The sequence below is a fragment of the Canis lupus genome, chromosome 4, assembly GCF_011100685.1.
Source record: "Canis lupus familiaris isolate Mischka breed German Shepherd chromosome 4, alternate assembly UU_Cfam_GSD_1.0, whole genome shotgun sequence".
NCBI lineage: Eukaryota > Metazoa > Chordata > Mammalia > Carnivora > Canidae > Canis > Canis lupus.
Window position 1 is genome coordinate 56,096,789 of NC_049225.1, and position 15,896 is coordinate 56,112,684.

At 49.9% G+C, this 15,896-nt stretch overlaps 1 protein-coding gene across 2 annotated transcripts; it reads left to right on the top strand.

Moving 5' to 3' along the window:
* The first annotated feature begins 233 nt into the window (after window positions 1–233).
* On the top strand, window positions 234–3,769 carry HAND1 (heart and neural crest derivatives expressed 1). 2 transcript variants are annotated; one of them, XM_038533752.1, is made up of 2 exons: window positions 234–1,161; window positions 2,759–3,769. In XM_038533752.1, the coding sequence occupies exons 1-2, from the start codon at window positions 610–612 to the stop codon at window positions 2,861–2,863; spliced, it is 657 nt and encodes a 218-aa protein (XP_038389680.1). In that variant the 5' UTR covers window positions 234–609; the 3' UTR covers window positions 2,864–3,769. The 2 variants fall into 2 exon arrangements, with proteins under 2 accessions (XP_038389680.1, XP_038389679.1); XM_038533751.1 differs by having other exon boundaries at window positions 468–1,161; window positions 2,762–3,769.
* Window positions 3,770–15,896: the final 12,127 nt, after the last annotated feature.

A 15,896-nucleotide genomic window follows, 5' to 3' on the forward strand; every position in this document is an offset into this window, starting at 1 on the left:
ACTTTCTTTCTCCAGGTCTCAGTTTCCCTATCTGGAGAATCGAGGGGCGGGCTCTAGGTAAAGGCCTTCTTTTCACCGGATGATTCTGGATTCCTTTCCTTGAGTCCACAGGGAGGAGGTGGCAGCCACCGTCTAGGGTGTTGACAGGCCTGGGCCTCAAGTACGGAGCCCCCGCCTCCCCCTTAGCCGGGAAATGGGGGTGGGGAGGCGGAGGCGGGGCCGCCTCCCTGTCCCCGCAGGCGGCCTAGAGCCGTGCGGTGCCGGCTCGCTGAGCTTAAAACCCGGGACGGCCACCCCCTTTCCTCCTCCCCGCCCCCCTGCCATTGGCTCCAGGGAGAGGTTGACATCAAAGCCGTGGCCTTATATAAGCCAGACCCTGCAGGGGAGGCCGCAGAAGGGTTAACTAGGTCTGCGGCCCCGGCGTCCCAGCCCGGGACCCAACAGGCGAGAGGCCGGCGGGCGCGCCTGTCCGCAGCCTCGCCCCACACTCTCCCCAAGCCGGCGTCCAGCAGAGCGCCGCCCCACAGCCCACGGGTGGCCCGGGCAGTGTCTGGGGCGCATGGGGCGGCGCTAACCGGGCTGGCGGCGCAGGCCAGGGGCCGCTCCAACATGAACCTCGTGGGCAGCTACGCACACCATCACCACCATCACCACCATCACCACCCACACCCAACGCACCCCATGCTCCACGAACCCTTCCTCTTCGGCCCGGCGTCGCGCTGTCACCAGGAGCGGCCCTACTTCCAGAGCTGGCTGCTGAGCCCCGCGGACGCTGCCCCAGACTTCCCCGCCGGCGGGCCACCGCCCTCAGCCGCGGCGGCCACCGCAGCCTACGGGCCCGACGCCAGGCCCGGCCAGAGCCCCGGGCGGCTGGAGGCGCTCGGCGGCCGCCTGGGCCGGCGGAAAGGCTCAGGACCCAAGAAGGAGCGGAGGCGCACGGAGAGCATTAACAGCGCGTTCGCGGAGCTGCGCGAGTGCATCCCCAACGTGCCCGCCGACACCAAGCTCTCCAAGATCAAGACCCTGCGCCTGGCCACCAGCTACATCGCCTATCTGATGGACGTGCTGGCCAAGGACGCACAGGCCGGCGACCCCGAAGCCTTCAAGGCCGAACTCAAGAAGGCGGATGGCGGCCGCGAGAGCAAGCGGAAAAGGGAGCTGGTAAGTCGGGGGCCCGTGGGCTCCGGCTAAGGGCCCGGCTTGGTGAGTCCCCGCAGGCCCGGGGCACGGTGGAAGGAGTCTGCATCGCTGTGCGAGCGCTTTTGAGAGGCTGCGGGGAATTCTGAGGCTGTAGTATGGGATCGTGTGCGCGGCGGGGGCAGCTTCGTATTTGAATTCATTTGTAATGTGGGACAGTCTGTAAGGCTGTGAAAGAAGACAGTCTTCAAAGGATCCCTTTTAAGGATCCTTTGGAAGCTGCAGACCTGAGAAAATGTACACATCTTATATTTTGCTCCCAATTTCAAGGGGGGCTTGATCCATTCCTGGGCTTTCCTGGAATCCACGTTAAGAACGCAGTAGAAATTTGTTACTTTAATTTGCCTTAGTGTGGATTTATGCACGTGGACTCAGTTTTCAAAGAGTTTTTGCTGAACAGGCTAGGCCACTTCCTAGCACCGATAGGGAAACTGAGGCCCAGAGTGGGACGAGGGATTAAAGGCCACCTACCCAAGGAGTCAGAGGTGAAGCTGGGGTAAAACAAGTCAGGTCTTCTATTCCCAGCCCAGATCCGGTCCCACTGCTCCACTGCCCAGCGAGCTAGTTCTGAGAGCAACCTTGTTGGTTTTGTGTGTAAACTCTGACAAGCAAGAGGCACGGGTCTTACCCACTGCTTTTGGCTTTGGAGATCGCAATCCCTACTCGACCTTTCTCCATCCTCTCCAGTGAGGGCGACACTTTCTGGAGGGCGGGTCAGCTGGCCCAAGGGCTCTGGGACGCCTGAGGGCGGTGATTTCCAAGCTAGGGAACTCGTTTCTCTAAATTGGTGTGTTCGGGCCCGCCGCAGCAAGTTAGGAGTTGACCAGAGAGCCCCGCCAGGTTTTCTTTGCCCCGCAGGGGCTGTGGTAATCTAGGGAAAGCTCCTCGGGGGAGACCAGGAAAGATAGATAGGCATCGGGTCTCTAAACTGCCACCGGGGTGGAGGAGAGGCAAGCCGAGGGACGCGTGGTTGCAAGGAGTTTTGGGGCGTATCCTCACCAACTGCTCGTTGCCGCCTCTTTCAAAGTAGCACCGCTAGGTTCTTGCTAAGAGCCAAGAAGGAGGATAGTGGGCCAGGCCAACTGGTTCCTCCTTTCCTAGCCATCCGAGGCTCCTAGTGCACTAGCAGGGACCCAACCCAGTGGCCAAGCCCAGACGCTTATCCTGGTGGGAAAGCGAGTGGGACTTGGGGGTGGGGGGGAGAAGGCCCACGAGAGGGAAAAATTGTTGATTCCCACTCTCCCCATTCCAATACTGGCGGCCGTCCTTTGGCGCCATAAAGCACAAACTATGCGCATCAGTTTCACCAGGCACAGAAAATTCTGGTTACCAAACCTCCAGAGACTGCCCATCCCATTCCGGCCCCCAGAAACTCTGGCGCATAAAGGCAAATTTATTAGCCTGTTTGCCTATTTTGCAAACAGAAATCGCTCACTTATTTAAAGGCGCCCAGTTACTGCTCCCAAAACCTTTTCCCCACCCCAACTCTATGCCTGGGCGATAGGAGTAGAAAAATTTAAACCTGTCTCTCGCCTCTTTTCTTGTGTGTGTCCTCTGGCAGCAGCAACACGAAGGCTTTCCTCCTGCCCTGGGCCCAGGCGAGAAGAGGATTAAAGGGCGCACAGGCTGGCCGCAGCAAGTCTGGGCGCTGGAGTTAAACCAGTGAGCCGAGGCCGCGCCGAGGACCCGCCACGGCTGCCCGACCCCGGAGCCCCGGGAGGAGAGGAAGGCGGCGGCGAGGGCCAGGCTCTGGGTGCCAGGGGCTTATGGGGGCGCATCCCGCAGAGCCTCTGCTGCGTGCTGGCAGGTCGCCAGCTGCAACAACACACTTGGATCGCACGTGCAATGTCATTTGAAATTGTTTTTAATACATTAAGAGAAAGAGAAATATATATATATCCACCCCCCACCCCTGAAACTGAGAGGGCGGCTCTTGGCTGCACAATGCAGGAGAGAGGGACTGCGGGACTCAAGCGCGCTAAAACGCACCCTTCCAACCCTTCTGGGGCGAATTTCGAAGCCCCTATGCTTTCTCCACTATGCCTACTGGCTCTTTTCTTGTCCTCCCCGACCGTTTTGCGGCAAAACCCCCGGGCGCTCTCTTCCCTAATGAAAATGCAATAAGAGGAATCAATAGTTTTTGCCAGGGAAAGAGAACCAAACCAGGAAGACGGAGGGCTGCCTTTTGTTGCTTTCCTTCAAACAGTGGTGTTTTATTTTATTTTATTTTATTGTCGCTGCACTTCCTATTTAGTTCCAAGGGAAACACTTTCTCTCCCTCCTTCCTTCTTTCTTCCTCTCCCTTCCTTCCTTCTTTCCTCTCTTCCTTCTTTCTTCTCTTCCTTCCTTGCTTCCTTCCTTCTTTCCCTCCTTCCTTTGTAAATAAAAACTTTTCCCTACGTTGAAAAGTTTTTATGTATTTAAACTACCTACCATGCCTGCTGCGCTCAGGTGTTTATTACCCCATCCCTACCCTTTTTCTACCTCAAATCTATAAGACCACTCACCGCCTCCTCCCTTTGCCAAAGCAGTATCTATGCTCTTGACTAATAAAAGATTTTCTGAAATCGGAGGCAGCCTGCGTGTTGTCTTGGTGGGTATATCCGCTAGCCCCATCATTTCTGCTAGGCGGAGAATCTTCTGTTCTGACTTCTCTTTTGTTAAATGTTCTGACCAAATGGCAAATCAAGTCAGGAAAGCGGGGCAGATGGAGGATTTATTCGTGGGACAAAGAAAAAAGTTCTTAGAATATAATGGCTGGACAGGATAACTTCAGTGAACCCACAGAAAGGAAAACTGGAAACGAATTAGGCTCAGAAAGGACAGGCTAGGATTTATGTGGGTCAGCATTTCAGCTGATGTGTGGGATGGTATGCACACCGGTGTCTGCAGGCGGTGGTTTGGGGTTACTGGGAAGGGGGCTTGTCATACAAGCAAATGGCATCTGAGGGCATTGCAAGTCGACAGAAGGGGATGCTCTGGGGAATAGGTTCATGAAAGTGAGCTTCTTGGGATCTTATAGATGTGTGTGTAATGGTCCAGGAGCTCACACGGAGCCCCGCAGCTGTGCGAGGGCCAACCACCGGGTCTGCCTAGCACAGCTCCCTGAGCGAGGCAAGAGCTCGACAAATCATAGCGGCTATTACTTTGTACTCGACTAAAATAAGCTCGTGAGTGCTTGTGGTTACACTGAGACAATTAGGTTTCCTTCCAGGAACAAAGCACTAAACAAATATTTGTGAGACAGCATGTGGATTTGTGCAAAGCGGTGCAGTGTGTGTGCTTGCTAATTCGGGCACTCGTGCCGGACAGCTGGTTTCTGTGCCCCCACAAGCGCACCCATGATTGGGTGTGAGGATAAATAAAAGCGTGTGCATATGCCAAGGCGCAGATGCGTGGAAGACTAAAGTGGGGCAGGCAAACGCCGGCGTTTACGTGTCCCTGAATAACCGTGCACCGACAGGCAGCTTTGCGCGCCGCCGTGCGCTAGGCACCCGGCGAGGCGCTCCGGCGCGTCCCGGCACAGCTCCACGGCTGCGCGCGGGAACGCACGGTCTGCGGGGCCTGCAGCCGGCTCCGCGCTCGCTGCGGGGGAGGCGCGCGCACCGGGAGCCGGGCCCTGGGCGCCCTCCGCGGGATGGGCGTGCGCCGAGAAAGGAGGCCCGGGCAGCGCCGGCACCAGGCGTGTCCAGGGCGCCTCGCCTCGCCGTCGGGGTGAATATGGGGCCCCATTAGACTTGGCTGTAAACACCGAGGCAGGAGCCCAGCGGCCACGCCAGCCCTTCCGGACGCGAAGGAGTTAATAAAAGGTGTTTTATGGGTGCGAGGAAACGGTGGGGGAGGTGTGAGCGTCTCTCCACTCCGACCCCCCTACCTTTCCCTTTTTTCCCTCTCGCCACCCGCCGCCAGATCAAACGGGCCCGCGATTTAACTAGGGCAACACCTCGCGGTAATGAGCCGCCCGGCACACCCCTCCCCCGGCTTCAGTCCCCGGCCCCAGGCCCCGAGGCCCTCGGGGAGGAGCGGAAAAGGAAAATCCAAGACTTTTTTTCTCCTTCTTTCTTCCTTTTCTTCCCGAGAGCTGAGAAGTCCCTTAGAAACCGTGGCAGGCATGGGGAAACTGAGGCTCGCGGAGCAAGCCGATCCTGGTGCCTCGGACCCGGAGGGGACCTTATCTGGATTCGAACCCGGGGCTCCGGCTGAGTTCACAGATGGCCTCCTGGCTCTCCCCGGAGCCCGGCTCCCTCGCCTATTTTTAGCGCCGCGAGGTATCCTAGGCACGGGAGGAATGCGCACCCGCGTCCGCTTCCCTGGAGCCCTGGCCCGCGAGCGGAGAGCGGGTCCCCAGGGGTGCCGCCGGCCGCCGTGCCTGCGAGGGCGGTGCTGGAGCCTCCGCTTCGGGCCCAGCCGCGGCTCAGGCCGAGGACCCGCGAGCCGAGCCGGGGAGCCGCGCAGAGCTGGGCGCGCGGCCGGCCCCCCGCTGGGGAAGCCCAGCCCCCGACGGGCGCGGCGCGGGGTCTCCGCAGGGCGCCTGCAGACGCGGCTCCAGCCCCTGGCCTGCCGGTGGCGCCCCCTCCCCCAGGGACCGGCTTGGGACACCCGCCCTGGCTTCCTCGTTCTCTCCCTGGGGTCCACGCAGGTTGTCGGAAACCTACCTCTCAATCCCCCCCAGGCGAAAACCCGGGCGTTAGCAATTTTGAAATGAGAATAGCACTTTTTTTTTTTTTTTTTTTTTTTTTTAATCTAAGGGGGAATGGAATGGTCACCAACTTAAAAGTAAATTCCAGGAATTTATTGCAAGGGAATCCTCCCTGATGTTACAAAGTTTTAACAACAGGGACTATTCTACTGAAGAGTGAAAAACACAAAAGACCCCAACGTGTTATAATTACAGAACTGGCTAAATAAATCCATCAGTACGGTGGGTTACCACACAGCCCCTAGAAAAGGTATGGGAATGGACACGGAGATTGTGCATGATATATTAAGTGGAGAGGAAACAAAACAAAACAAAACAAAACCTCCCAGGTTGCTAAAGACTGTTTATTGAGACCTGCTTTATGTAAAACTAGCTAAATAGCATTCAAGGAGAAAAAGTGGGAGAATGTACATCAAAACATTTATACCTCCACCTCTGAGTTTGGGGAAAAGGGATGATTTTGACTTTTCCTTCTGCTTAGCTATATTTTTCTACGTTTTAAAACAATTAGTATTATTTTTACAACAACAAAAAATTATGCTGCAGTTTTTTTTCTGACTTCTTCAGTGGCTGGTGTATTTTTTGTACACTTTACTCAACATACATTAATTGAGCACCCACCTGGTGCTAGGCACTGCGGGTATAAATGTAACAAATAAAAAAGAATCCTAATAATCACCACTCATTCACATACAATAGTAAATACTTGTGAAGAGTTTTCTTATTCCTTCCATGCAGTAAATATAATTTTTTCTTACATCTATTTATTTTTTTCTTTTCTAATGTTGAAAACCTATTAGTGCATGAAATAATCAGAGCAACAACTAAAATTTGTAGAGGAAATTAGGCCCTTAGCATGCATTATTTCATTTATGCCTCATGAAGATTGCACGAGGTTAAAACTGAGGCAGCCAGCTCGGAGAGGTGAAGGACATTGTTCAAGGTCATAGGGCAGTAAAAGGTGGGTTGGCTTGGATCAAAGGGCAGCTCTGGCTGCCTCAGAGACCTGGCTTTTCCCCACGTCTCAAACACCTCCAGGTTGTGTGTGTGTGTGTGTGTGTTCATACAAATACAGCCTCTTTAGTCAGATCTTTCTTGGCCCCCGACATAAGGTAGACAAAGAAAGAAAGGGTTTGGGGACAGAATCTGGATTCTAACTCCAGCCTTCACTGGTAACACTCTTCCTCTGTGGGTCAGAGTGGACCCCATCTATAATGTGAGGAATGCAGCAGGTTTCTCAACCTCTGGGTTCTCTCCTGACTGTAACACCCTGACTCTGATTATCTACTCTCTGCTGGTGAAAACACCATGTTATTCTCTCTCCTGGCCTCTGATATTTGTAGAGTGCACTCATTTTTCCTTGGAACTTCACTTCTCTAAGCATGTTTTTGTCCCCCACCCAGAGAGGTGAAATGACCAGCTCAGGGTCACACAGCTAATGGAAGACTGAGCTAGGATTAGAAGGCCAGTCTGCAGGCTTCAGGCCCTGGAGTCCCTTGGAAAAGGCTCTGGATCCATTCTCTTCATGCAGCTAACAGTTAAGCTTATGGTCGTGCTAAATCCCCATAAAAGAAATGAAACCAAGAAATCAGCCAATCTCATTTTTAAATGAAAAGTGACTAGGAAGAAAAAATATGCAGGGTCTGAAGTGTCTGAAACCAGCCTCCTGATTTAAACCTAATTTGTCTGAAAAAAAAATTTTTTTTTCTGCCAAGAGAGTTTTTACAGCTGAGCTCTCCCAAACCCATAAAAAATAAGGTTTATATGGGAAATAGTGAAAGACTCTTAACTATAATACACAGCGTCTAATGTAAGCAGACATAGACACTATATAAAGCTCCTACAAATGTTATTAAAACAAACAGAAATGCACATTTATCCCCACAGAATGGACAATGGTAGTCATCGGACTTTCAAAGAGTTCCAGAAGTCCTATTTTCACTGAAATGTTCGAAGCACCCCATAACACTGGGACCTCAAAGATCCTTACCCACCATCCAAACATTTCCCTCATTTTACAGGAAGGGGAAACTGAGGCCCACGGAGCAGAGGGACTTGCTCAAGGTTACCGCGGGGAATTGTATGCTTTCCCCCCTGTGTTTAATTTTGACTTCTAGCACAGGATATAGAACAATACAGCGGCCAAGTTACTGAAGTTACAAGAGTCTGTCCAAGTTACCGAATATTTCTGAACCTCGTGTCCTCACCTACAAATTGGGAGAGACCACGGCCACACCTTCCTGGGCTGTGTGAGGACTGAATGAGAAGAGGCATGCAAAGTAGTGCACTGAACATGGTAGATGTTTTGATGATTTTTTTTTTAGTTCTTTTTTTTTTTTAAGATTTTATTTATCTATTTGAGAGAGAGGCAGAGAGCGCAGGAGTGAGGGGGAGGAGGAGGGAAAAGGGAGAGGGAGAAGCAGACACCCCGCTGAGCAGGGACTCTATCCCAGGACACTGGGGTCAGGACTGAGCGGAAGGCAGATGCTTGATCAATTGAGCCACCCAGGCGCCCTTATTTTTACGATTTCATTTCACTGCCACAACAGCCTGTGAGGCATTGAGGATTTATTTTGGTTTGTTTTCTTGTTTTAGAAGGGTAAGGATATAGAAGTTTCCCCACTTTTCGGAAGTTTGTGGTCTACTACTTCACTTTATGAAAGACCTATGTTAGTACCTGTTTTCTGTTAACCAAAAGAAATTAGAAGAGGAGTTTCACTTTTATGAAAAAAGCAAAAATAGCATTAAGTGTTTGTTTTGCAGTGAGGTGTTAAAGACGCAGCATGCCCCCCAGCAGCCAGAGTGGCCGCACCAAGCTTCTTCCCTGGGAACTCCTCTCAGCATCCCAGCATCAAGCTACCAGAGCTTGGAACTGTGCCTGTAAGCATCGGTGCTCTAGCTCCATTTATTTTATGCATCCATTAGCAAAATGTGTCCTAAGGTACCAGGAAAGCCTAGAAAGTTTTTTTTTTTTGGGGGGGTCTGGGAATGCCCACTTTTTTTTTCCATATAGATTAATGGTAATTGCTTCTTTGCTTTTGCCATTTGGACTTACAAAATGTGTCATAGGAATGCTCTCCTTTCAGATAGTGGGGTGGGGTGTGTGTGTGTGAAACCTGTATTTTTTTCTCTCTTTTTCAAAAAAAGATTTTATTTATTCATTCATGAGAGACATACAGAGAGAGGCAGAGACACAGGCAGAGGGAGAAGCAGGCTCCATGCAGGAAGCCCGATGTGGGACCCGATCCCGGGACTCCAGGATCATGCCCTGAGCCAAAGGCAGGCGCTAAGCCACTGAGCCCCCCAGGGATCCTGAAACCTGTATTTCTAATGGGCACAGGAAGTTGCAGTGACTTGCCCAAGGGGCCTCAGCCAGTGAGTGGATTCCTGGTTCAAAGCCCTTATATTCCACATCATTCAGGTAAACCAGGGCAGGTGGGCTGCAGTAGTGGAGTTTCTGAAAGTAAGGCAGCAGTATATAGTAGAAGTATAGCATTTGTAGAAGCCACAAATGCAAGCCATGTATGTAATAACAATTTTTTTAGGAGTCGCGTTAAAAAAGTAAAGAGAAACAGGTGAAATTAAATTTAACAATATATTTTATTAATTACTTATGTACATAATGTATTTATTTGATTCAGTATGTCTAACCTGTAATTTCAACCTGTGGGCAATATAAAGATCATTAATGAGATATTTTACATTCCTTTTTCCATATTACAGCTTCAAGTTCAGGAGTGTGTTTTAGACTTAGAGCACCTCTCAGTTTGGACCACATTTCAAGTATTCAATAACCATACTTGGCTAATGGCTACCATATTGGACAATGCACATCTTAAGGCTCATGTAGCAGGAATATTAAACACAGTGCTTTAATTAATTATATCTATAAATAGCCACCATTTACTGAGCACTTACTCTGTACCAGGCAGCAGCATGCAACATCTATGGGCTCAATTACCTAACAACCATGAAGGGTAGGTAACTTATTCACAGTCACATAACTAAGGGCTGGCATGCAGACCCAACTCTTCTGTCTCCCGAACCTGCAATTTGAGCTGTTGAGTTCCATGAGTTTGGGAGACATTAGCAGGGCTGTAGTTGGGCAGTGAGGTGTGGAGGGTCCTTTGGAGTATTCCACACAGTGAGTAAAGCCCTGGGTTCCAGATCCAAGCCTACCATGAGTCAAGTGACCTTGGGCCATTCATCTTGGGTCCCAGTTTTCTAATCTTTAAGATGGGCTATGATGCCTTTCCTCAATCCACAGAACTCTTGTCAGGCTAAAAAGGGAAAAAGTCTTTCAAAGTGTTTTGAGATAGAGACTATAGCACAAAAGATAAGGCCAAGGTCAACAGGGAGGTTGGAACTGACCCCCAGGCCTGTACTCAAAACCAGATGAGCTGGTTGGATAAGCTGAGTGGTCTTGGACAGATCTCTTCACCTCTCTGAGCTCCAGAGCCCTCTTCTGTAAATGGGAAAGCAGAGTGGGTCACAGAGATGTGATGGTCCAGTAATGATTAGACGATGATTGGAAAGCTCTCAGGCTGAGCCAGGGTAGGCAGTGGTAATCATGAGCTATCCTTAGTGCCTCTGTTGTAGTTGGGGCTGGGCTGCAGGGCCTGATCTGGAAGCAACAGGGAATGGCAGGGAAGGGGAAAGGAACATAGCTTCCCCCACCCCCCTGAGATATGGCTCTTGGCTCAGGGTAGTATTCTGGTAGCCCATTGGTGGGGTGTGGGAGGTGTCTTAGTGTGCAGGAAAAGCACCAGACCCAGTCAGTGGTCAAGAGAAGGGGTTTTAGCCTGCCGTGTGACCTCGGGCATTTCCTTGTCCCCACTGGACCTCATTGTCATCAGTAGAACGAGGGGGTAAGGCTAGAGATCTCACTCCCCTTCTGCCTTGGCTGTTAGGATTTTACTACTGTGGGAATCCAAGCAGTCACCAAACACAGCACCCATGAGAAAATACCCCTGAGCCTTCCCCTCTGGGGGTGGGGGGAGGAGGGAGGAGGGGGGAGGGGGGCTGCCACTGGGGGAGGGCGCCACCTGGTGGCCATACAGCCTCCTCTCTGTTCAGTGTGGAGAAACCTGTTAAGGACTCCAGACTGGGGTGGCCAGTGGCCCCAGAGCCCAGGGCACACTTTTTCTGACTTCCTTTGGCAGCTCCGGGGAGCAGAGAGGGAACCCACCCAGTACCAGAGATGGAGTCCTGGGCATGAGGCTAACTCCTGAGGGATGTTGGGGTTTTGCAATCCAAGATCTCTGAGGCCGTCTGCCCTAAAGTCACCTTGGAGCAGGGGTCTGTGTTTCCCTACTGTGTAAAGTCTGTGTAAAGTCTAAAATGCATCACCCATTTTGTTCCCTTTCTTTGGATAGGAGCCGTGGAACCAAACAATCTTCTCTTGGTAACTCAAGCTCCTTCTGTCACTCCTGCGCTGGGCTGATGGAATGCAGAGGGCGTTTCCCCTGCACTAACCCCCCTCAAAACTGCTGGGATCCTGAGTTCTTCCAAGAGCTTTCCTGCCCCTCCATGTCCACCACGATGCTAGTATTCGACTTCTCTCTGTAGTCGGGGCTGCATGGTGCATAGAGGAGTCCGACTGACATGGGTTCAAATTCCAGCTCACCATAAGACTCTAGGAAAGCTGTCTAACTTCTCTGAGTCTCAGTTTCCCCACTGGAAAAATAGGGATGATGATAGCTTCTCTGCAGATTTGTGTGAGGCTTACGACCCTAGCACAGTGTCTAGCACTGAGTAGGTGTTTAACAAATAATAGCTACAGTTTCTGCAGGTAGGGCATCCTGACCGCTTTTTCATAGTTCAGAAATATACTAGAAACATAAATAGTATACATTTGAAAATGATATTAGCGACCAGAAATAAACATCCTTACTGTTGAAGATGGTGGAGCCTCTTTGCAACTGTCTAAATTGGCTCAGTGAAGTCCAGCTTGGTCTAGTCGAGATAAACCCCATTAGACAGGCTGGGGTTTTGTCAGTAGCTCCTTCCTCATTCTTTGAGGTTCATAAGCTTCATTAGGTACAGTTTCACCTTCAGGCAGTTGCTTGTTGACATGGCTGAGTCAGACCCCTGCCCCGCTGATGGCACTGCTTCCCCCTGAAGCCTGGTCCACTCCTGCATTCCCCATCCCCTAAGCAGGATCCTCAGGGGGTTCTGATCGGGCACTGGGGTCCTCCCGCTGCTGCTGGTCCCTTCACACAGTTGCATCTTCCTCGTAGTCATGAACCTTCAGGAAGTCTCTCTCATTAGCTGCTTTAGCTTAATTAAGCCCATTCCATTTGCTGAGCCTCACTGGCTTCTCCAAGACAGCACGAGCCCTTTACACACAGCTCCTTCATCAGGAGGGCTGGTGCAGGGCGCTGAGGCTGCCTCGCACACCTGAGGATTTCAGCAGTGGAAGGATTACTTCCGGTCCATGTCTGAGAACGAATTCCTCTGAAATTCCCAGCTCCTGGAGGACAGAGTCCTTTCCAGATTCCTTCAGACACCTGGCACACAGCACACTCAAACTTTTTTTGGCCATATTCCATTGCTTGGTGTGGTTTTTTATTTTTATTATTTTATATTATTTTCTCAGTGAGAAAGCACGAGTGGTGTGTGTGTGGGGGCGCAGCAGAGGAGAGGGAGAAGCAGGTTCTCTGCTGAGTAGGGAGCCTGATATGGGGCTTGATCCCACGCCCCCGGAATCATGAGCTGAGCGGAAGGTAGATGCTTAACCAGTTGAGCCACCCTGGTGCCCTGGTGTTGTTTTGTTTTGTTTTTTATTAATAGCAGTTTTAGTGACTCCAAAGTCCATGCATGCTCCTTTCTCTGGCATCTAAGGCTTTTGCTCCTGACTGGACTTCCCCTCATCCTTGGCTCCTGTGAAACCTTCTGATTTTTTTTTTTTTTTAAGGGTCTGTTTAGGATCCTCTTCTTCCAGGAAGCTCTCTTGGTTTTTCAGAAAGCTTTTTCCTTCCTCTTTCCCTTTTACTCTGATTCATATAGATACGGATACAGTACGGCTATACATGGAGCTGGTAAATAGATGTTTTGATATGCCTACAGATATGGCCTTAGTTGCAGATAAAGATGTGTGTGTATGTGTGTGTATATATTTGCACATACTTGTTCATATACACATATAGTATGTAGATACACAATATGCAAGTCCACATATCCACATATATATTCATGTTCATATAACATGTATACATATATACCTATGTAGTATAGTTTTCTAGCATTTCTAAACTGCTATGAATGTCCTTTTATATTATTTTACATGTAGACATATTTATAATACTTTTAAAACTGGTTCCCTTTTATTTGACACATAGATTGTTTCCACTTCTTCACTGTTGGGAACAATGCTCCCATGAGATAGTAGCTTATTGGGTGAGTGAGCAGCAGGGCACATTGGGCTTCGGGGTCAGATAGCCCTGTGTCTGATTCTCGTCCCCCCCACTTATTGATGGCCTTAGACAAGCCATTTTCTTTTTCTTTTTTTAAGATTATTTATTTTTTTCATGAGCGATCAGAGTGACAGGCAGAGACATAGGCAAAGGGAGAAGCAGGCTCCCTGCGGGGAGCCTGATGTGGGATTCAATCCCACCTGAGCCAGAGGCAGACGCTCAGCCACTGAGCCACCCAGGTGTCTGACTGTTTCACCTTTCTAAACCTGTCTATAAAATAGTTCTCAGCTCCTATGGTCATAAAGCATGTAAAGTGCTTAAATGTTGGGCCTGTCACAGAGTTAAGAGCTCAGTGAAGACACTGTGCCAATCTGGGAGGCAGAAGAGAGGATTTGCTTTGGCTCTCCCACTGCCCAGTGTGACCTTGTATATGGCTATTTTGTAGTGTGTGACAAAACCCACGGAGACGACGGGTGAGAGCCCTTTTCAAGTGAAGTGTTACCCAATTTAAGATTGTAGTATTCTTGTTGTTTTTACCAATTTTCTACAGGTTTGAGGAATATGTAACCTAAACACTATATATGTGGAGAAGGGCTTTGAGGGCACTTAAAACATTGCTTTGCAATCTTATAGATTTGGTGAAAATGTTCACACCCATTATAAACGATTTAGATACCAAACAGGCACAAAGGAGAAACAAAACCCCAAGTCCCACCAACCAGGAGTAACCACAGCTGGCCTGTTGGTTGTGGCCTTCTTTTACTTGCTACCTCTGTGGTGCCCAGAGCAGGACAGGGCAGGCTTCAGCTGTTTAATGTCTCTTGACCACAACCAGATTGAGTTGTTAGCAGTGGTGTGTTCTGGCTCTGTCCCTCTCAGCCAACCTCTGACAGTTTCATTAACCCCATTAAATCACACAGGTGCCTTTACACCTCCTGGGCCTGTTAATCTCCGCTCAGCTCTGGTAAGTTAAAACCTGGCTGGAAAGTTGGATGTACCTTGTTAACCTCCATTAAACCCTATTAAATTTCCTAACTAGAGTCTTAGTGACTTCTAGGAATCCCTCATTAAAGTTTAGTAAATCCACTTAGTAAATCCACTTTGGGTCAGGGCTGACCGTGGCTCTCCTGCTTCAAAGTGTGGCATGCCTGAGTTCTCTGACAGTGAGGTTGACATATCCCTAAGGACCAGATGACCCTTGGGTCCAATCCAAAGAGTGTCTCTAGCTTTTTTACTCAGGAAAGTTCCTCCTCTCTATGCCTGCATTTATACCTCTATAAACTGGAGTTAACAACAGTCCCTATTTTATATAATTGTAATGAGATTAAATGAATCAATGCATGTAAAACTAGTAGCATGTTGTCTGGTGTGCACGCTGCACTTGGCAGCTAATATTATTGTTTCTAGACAGGAAAGATCCTTATAAACTAAAAGACTGTTAAGTTCATGGAAGATTCAACTGCAGACATTTATAGTGTTGTCCTACATGCTGGGCAGAGTGCTAGAGCTGTGGGCCATTTTCATTCTGGTTTTATCCAGACTGAAGACTATCCATGGCAATGATTCCTCCTAAAAGAGCCTCTGTGGCTGTGCATGTCACCATATTTGCTCAGGCTCTGACACTTCGGAGCTGTTCCAGGTGGAACACAGCTACTTTCTGTCCCTGGGCCTTGGAGGGTTGAATTCAGTGGTTCCTAAAAACCTGGATGTGCATACAAATGCTCTGGGAGATTTTGTAAAAACAGTTTCCTGGACCCCAGGAAGATTGAGGAGATTCTCATTAACTAGGTCTCACTGGGAACTCTGAGCAAGTAGTCCCGATGAGGCTAAAGCTGCTGGACTGGGAAACCTCTGGACCAGATTCTTCTTAACTTTATTGAGCTTAAGTCTTACTTGGGGAAATTTAAAAAATTCACATTCTTGGAATTAGGCCCCTGAGCTTTTTGTTCTGAGAATCTGGGATGGAGGCCCAGGAATGGCATCGTACACAGCATTCTCAGGGGATTCTGATGCGGGTGGGAGGTGGCGAGTGCCACACTGTCAAAAACACTGTACTTCGGATGATTTGGTATTATTCTAAAGGTCTATTTTGAGAAAGGGGTGTCACGCACCTGGGTGGCTCAGCGGTTGAGTGTCTGCCTTCGGCTTAGGGCATGATCCTGGGATCCTGGGACTGAGTCCCACATCAGGCTCCCTGTAAGGAGCCGGCTTCTCCCTCTGCCTATGTCTCTGCCTCTCTCTGTGTGTCTCTCATGAATAAATAAATCTTAAAAAAAAAAAAAAAAAGTAAAAGGGGTGTCAGGTTACTGGTGAAACTTCTGTAAAGATGTGGGTTCATCTCCCATCATAACCCAAGTCTCTGGATCCTCACAGGAGACCGACTCTAGCAGAGGTCAGCCAGTGTGGGGGAAGTCTGGGGACAAAGCACCTCTTTGAGGTTCTGTGTATGGGGGGTTAGAGGACAGGGGGCAGCCCCTTCTCTGTGGAAGAAATGGAGGGCAGCAGGTGGAGGGATGGAGGGAACTATGGTACACTCACACGGAGAGACAACATGGTATGAAAATTACAACTTCGCTTCCTGAAGG